The sequence below is a fragment of the Formica exsecta genome, unplaced genomic scaffold (genome assembly GCF_003651465.1).
Source record: "Formica exsecta isolate Colony F162 unplaced genomic scaffold, ASM365146v1 scaffold122, whole genome shotgun sequence".
Classification (NCBI taxonomy): Eukaryota; Metazoa; Arthropoda; class Insecta; order Hymenoptera; family Formicidae; genus Formica; species Formica exsecta.
In genome coordinates, this window is record NW_021848556.1 from 229,544 (window position 1) to 235,793 (window position 6,250).

At 37.1% G+C, this 6,250-nt stretch overlaps 1 protein-coding gene across 6 annotated transcripts in view; it reads right to left on the reverse strand.

Annotated features, from left to right (window-relative positions):
* Window positions 1–6,250, reverse strand: part of LOC115245614 — a 170,011-nt gene that overhangs the window by 11,951 nt on the left and 151,810 nt on the right. For all 6 annotated transcript variants that reach the window (XM_029824028.1, XM_029824027.1, XM_029824031.1 and 3 more), the window contains one exon: window positions 285–347. In XM_029824028.1, coding sequence (XP_029679888.1) covers window positions 285–347 — 63 coding nt within the window. The remainder of the gene's footprint in view (window positions 1–284; window positions 348–6,250) is intronic.

Below are 6,250 nucleotides of genomic sequence, written 5' to 3' on the forward strand. Positions count from 1 at the left end.
GAGTTCAAAATATTTATTTCCCAGCAAACACAGCAAATCTATCCGGATGGTATTAACATAATTCTCTATGTCTTTTTTCAAACACAGAACACATTTTATAATTACAGGTTTATCATATCTAAATTTGTATTCGAAAAAATGATACTTCACATAGGATTATGAAGCTTTCTAACGGAAAAAAATATAGCTACGAAAACAAAGATTTTGAGTGGAGAATTAAAATTCTTTATACCTCTATAAAATATTATTTAAATATATGTGAAAAAAATGATTGTTCAACTTACCGGCATAAGGACCAGAGGGTGAGTTGGTGTCCTTGTTGTTCTTCCCGTCTTTGCTGCCGCTTCCTGCAACAGCAAAGAATAACTCGAAATTACGATAAGAAACGCAAGATAACAATGTACAAAACATATAGGGAAGATATATTTATATTTTAAGGATACATGAACTCGTTCATCAAACATAGCTACAGGTATTATTAAAAGTGGAATTTTACCAAATTCCCTTATTTGAATATCTATGAAAAGTCTATATAAACATGAGAAGAGATTCTACTCTGATAATAAGATAAATATACAATAAAAACATTTCAAAATGCATAAAAATGCATAAAAACAATCGAGCAGATTGAAGGAAATGTGCGGCATGCAAAGTGGGGGCGCGTTCAGTTATGAAAGACGCAGTAATCGAAGAGGTAAGAGCATAAATGCGTAATAGCGCATTGAAATGTATGCGCTCCCCAACGAGCGCATATCATCTGACGGGTCGGTTAGATGACTCGGTCGAGAAGATAAGGAGCAATAATGCATTAGGCCAATTATTCGGAATGGAACGGTTGCTTTATTCGCAGCAGGCGGTACCCCCATGCCGGCTTTCATCGCGAAGCAGATTCCACAACGTAATGGATGTGCACGGAAAAACAATGAAAATATAGCTACAGAGAAAAAGATATTAAAATTATAAAATGTAGAATGTTATATTATGAAATGTATTGGCATTGAAAAATTTTCTAAATAATAAATATGTATATGTATATATAAATATCATTAAAATATACATTTATTATAGATATTTAACTTGCTTTTATATATGTGTGTGTATATATATAAAACGCGCGAATTTAATTATTATTTTTTGGGCTACCTATAAGCGAAGTCTAAAGGTCACATGCAGTATCAAACTTTGTCGCAAGTTGACATTCAAGTATGTTTACTTTGGCAAACGAGGAGGAAATCTCACATTTTTCATCTTAAATGCTTACAGCGGACAGATGTTGATAGAGCGTCATAGAGGTGATATGGGAGATCGATTATTAAGAGAGCGAAAAGTAAGACGCGCGATCGATCGATAGGCACGGTCGTTTTCCGGCGGGTTGATAAATCCGTCGTGTAAACTCGGTCAGTCGGAAATGAAATCCACGAGGTAAGAAAGAAGCTCACGCCTTCGTGTCATTCGTCTTTTGTTAGCTAACAAAAGAGTCTCGCGATCTTTTGAAAATAATCCTATCCGCGTAGTCAGAACACATTATAATCTCCGCGACTTGATATATTATTTAAAAAAATTTAAGAATATTTGTGTTATTTTTTTAATCTAATAAATCGTATAATTAAAAGAGCGAATTGTTCTACAATTATTTATAATTTGCGATCGGTAATTCTGTAATTAAAAATTGCAAAGGAATCTTAATGTTCACGCTTTCTTAGCTGCTTCTTTCCGCGATTTGAACCCATTTGCTTTTTAAATTCGCTTTCTTGTTCCATCGTCTTTTACGTGCAAGTAGCGTTTACCTGATTAAAAATATTTCAATCCGCGGGGTTGGAATATATTCCGTGGGTGCAAGTAGGACACGTTTTTCTTTATACACCATGTTTTTCGGTTCGCAGACGAGACCGAAGACAGTCTATATACGACAAAAGAATGATGAAAGAGCGACGATGACATCATCACAGGGAAGAGAAGAAAGAGGAGGAGGGTGTCGGAAAAAGAGGGACGGTCCATACCTGGGGAATAGGGACATGACTAGTAAACTGGTCGTGGAATGCGATTGCCGTTCGTATACCAGTTGGACTGTATATCCTTAAAGAGCCCTAACCTACACGAAAGCGTGACCTTTTCAGTCCCTACTGAAAATCTGCCCCGACATTTCTCGTAACGTTGCTGACTCGAATGTACCGGGTTCATTGACCTGATATTTCTTGGTAATAATGCTTCATTTGCGTGTATTTTATTTATCCGTTGTTTGAGTCGAGTAATTAAATTTCTAAAGAATACCTATTTGCAATATAGAAAAAAAAAAGCCAGATTATATAAAAATATCTTTTTATATCCCAAATAAAAATATCGGAAAGAGTAGCGTACATTAATATAAAAAATAAAGATTGTAATGTCAGTTTATACAAGTCAAATGATTAATTTACACAAATCGTCCCAAGAGAGACTGGACTCATCGAAATGTAATTTGCTTGCCATATTTAGGACATCGGAATCTCGAGATTTCTTCGCGTTCGCCGACAGGAGAGATTAGAAACGCGAGACGCGCGTAGATCTGTCAAGGTTACGGCGAAGGCCGATTCGCGAATGTCGCCGGGATGACAATCGTTTTTATGACACGAAAAGGATAAGATCGCGATTAGTTCAAATTCAATTAATACGAACAAAAACTTTTTTCCAGAGTGCAAAATTTCTTTTCCCTCCTTATTAATCACATGTATATATGGGAGGCACAAATTAAAATTGTTCAATTTTTTTTCGTCATTTTCTATTACATGATATTTTACATGTAACGCTGCTGTTTAATGTCCCTCTTTTTTTTTTGGCGAATTGACAAACTGTTCCTTTTTCTGCATTATACATGCTACCGGACATGTGATTGGCCAGGCGTGACGGGATAGCTCGCCGACAACTTGTTGGAGGAACGGCATCAGCTGCAATTTCGCAAGGCTGCCTCGTCGGGGGTTGTGGAGATAGTGAGAGTGGTCGAGGACAATGACGCGCGTGCCCCCCAACGTTGCTTGTCCGGGTGGGGGGAGAGGGGTAGGAGAGGGCGGGGATGGTAATGGGGGTTGTGTTCACCCTCTGAATAAATCAATAAGTCCCCGGCCCAGCCTTCATGCACGCTCTTCAACAAAGCGCAATCGTCGGAATACTAGTTTCGAGCAACCACTCTTGATGAAAAATAATATTTGTGTTTTTAATTAATATAATATTCTGCCATTTGAATTGCAATAATGAAGTGAATTTTGCAAAATCAAATATTACGTAACTGTCACACTTCATTATTCGTAGATAAGATAATATGATAGTTTTTCTGAATATCACGAGTCATTTTTTAAAATATATAATTATAATATTAAATTTACACATTTTCAGAATTCCTTTGGGGAAGAGGGGCTAGAAAGAGAGAGGGAGGGAGAGGAATTTGGGGAAGGTAAAGCGAGCTCAAAGGATCCCCCTCACTTTCCGAAAGTTCGCCGAGGGATATCGAAGGATTAAGGCCTTCGAAAATAAGTAGGGGTCCGTTTCCGCAACATGTTGGGCCCAGCTGGCGTTCAGAGAATTCTACTGACTTACTCGCGTGCATTCTCTCTCTTTCTCTTCGTCCGGGCAAAATTTAATACACGACGATAATTAAATAGGATAATCAAATAGGATCCGCATATGTGGGGCTGCCGTGTCAAACGATGAATTTTATGTAACCTTTTCAAGTACATACATACACGACTGTGCATATCGATTCTGTCGTACGCCTTAGGAGCGCTCTTATGAATAAAACAACATCGCTCAGTCATAATTTCCGGACTTGCAGAGGAAAACGCGCCAGCAGACCCTACATTTCGGGCCTGCTGATAAAGATTGCAGGAAAGACATGACATTTACGAAGATACGACGGCGATGTCTGGAGCCGGAGACTCGGTACAAAGTTGATCCTTCGCGTAATCGTTCTTGATTAAAACTTCCCTGATGGAAAGGAGCTTTACGCGAAGGAATTTATTATCGCCGAACAAAATGAATCTTGCTAGCAAGAAATGTGAGGGATAGATGTCGACATCCTGTATACGTGAAAAAAAAAATAACATTTACAAAATATATTAATATTTTTTTTTTAAACTATACGATTTGATTAAATTGCAGCTATGTTTCTTACAATAGGAGAAAAATCAAAGTGTCAGCGAATTCAAATATTCTGCTAATAATATACGGAAAAGGGAGAAACTACTGACATATTTCTTTTTTTCTTCACTTACTCTTACACGACAATGGCGTAACTGTACTTCGCACGGTGCGTAACGCACCGCATGACGCACGTGTTATTACGTATCTATAGGAAAAGCGCGCGCAGTGGTAGATACACGATGGCGAACTCCTCGATATCACGGTCGAGCTGCGGCAGCTGTCGCGCGCGACGCGTGGGATGCCCTTAAAATTTATTCTATTTATAGGACGTACCGTACGCGCGGCGGACTCTTGGAAGTCCAAGTCGCCTTCGTGATACGAGACGCGTACATTGGAAAATACTCGCGTCTCGTAAACTAAATACGCTGAATCGCATCGTTTTCTTCTAGAAAAATGTTGAAATATACGAATGCACAAATTGAGAAACAGTTTCCCGAATAATTCAAAGTCTGCATGTTCCGTCGATGTCGAAATATCGATAATTTGTATGCGAATCATGAATATTTTTTAGAGGTACAAATAAAATAAAGAAGATCCCTCTCTTGAAAAATCTCTCTGTTCCATGTCAATATTATAGCTTGCTTAACTGTATTTTGATTTCTAGTCTAATCGCCGTGAGATGTAAAGTATTCTCTAATTAAGGCTTCTCTAATTCACGTATAAGGCTCATGATTTGCGCACACAAGAGAATTACAATGGTACTTCCGTTCTTTGCGAAATCACAAACTAGCTTCTAAACATACCAAACTAATCTCTCCTCGAGACTAATTGGGACTTCCTAATTAGCCAGTAATTTATCGATTAACTTTTTCTCGCTCTATTTTCGTGTTTTTTTTTTTTTTTTCCATTGCGTTTTAACAACAAACCGTTAGACACGACGTTTTAGTTTCTCAGCCGAAACCAAAGTTTTGTTTTATTACCGTCTTTATCGTTTCTGGCTTAATAATACTAGATAATTGTAGGAACGCAGGGGTTGTTACTATTATTAGCGCAACGATAACCGATGCTGGAATTGTACTGAAAGAATGCGCTCTTCGAGGTAAAATTTTCCTCTGCTTCTTAAAATTTCACTTATACTATTAACGGTAACTGCGCGTAATGAATGACGTTATAAATAATGGAACGTAGTGTTCGCTCGCGAGAGTGATCTTGCCGAGTTGAATTTTCCAAGCATGTAATTATACAGCGGCGCAATATACACCCCGCTTTCCAGTCGAAAGTAAAGCGTACTTAGATAAAATCGGGCGTGGACGGAGCATAAGATCTGTCCGGCAATTGGATCGCGTGTGCGCACAGAACTCTAATAATCGTTAATTATTCGCAACGACCTGTTCTCCTATATCATTAAACAGAGTGTCTACTCTCGGGAAAAACACAAAACATCTGACAATGAAATTCTCAGCAATTTTTTTTTACTTGGAAAAATTAAGGAGTTTTACGTACTTTTTCAAATTTAATATTTGAAACTTAAGTGGCTCTTTATTTTTTCCTTCTTAATCGTATGAATAAAAAACATTAGAAAGCGTATACAATAAAGAAATTTATCTTAGAAAGATACATTTAAAAATTTTCTAATTTTATTTGGAATTTTGAACAAAAACATCTAAAAGATCAGGGAATTCTTAGAAGGAATTTATTTACAAGATTTAAGAGAGTAGACTCTGTTTAAAATACGATTTATAAGTAAAAAAGATTTATATTCCAGAAAGAGATTTACAGATATATCTGTTTCAAGATATATATGTTTTCTCTCTTATTTATATGTATAATATCATATTATTTTGCGACAAATTTTTTCTTTTCTGTTTCAATTTTTTCAAGAATCGTCGACGTATAAGAATTTTGATCCTTCGCGAGGTGCATGGATTCGCGTACAAGCTAGAGTCAAGAGCTGACACCGCTGCCCTTATCTTTTGCGAACGAAGCAGAAACGAAAGTGCCTCTGCATCTTCTTCGAAACCAGGTCTCGAGATGAATGAGAGAACTTCATATGAAAGAGATCAGTCGCTAGTCGTCGAAATGTAAATGAATACGAGCATATAAAGAAAAAAAAAAGAAGTTTTAGAAAACTGAAAGA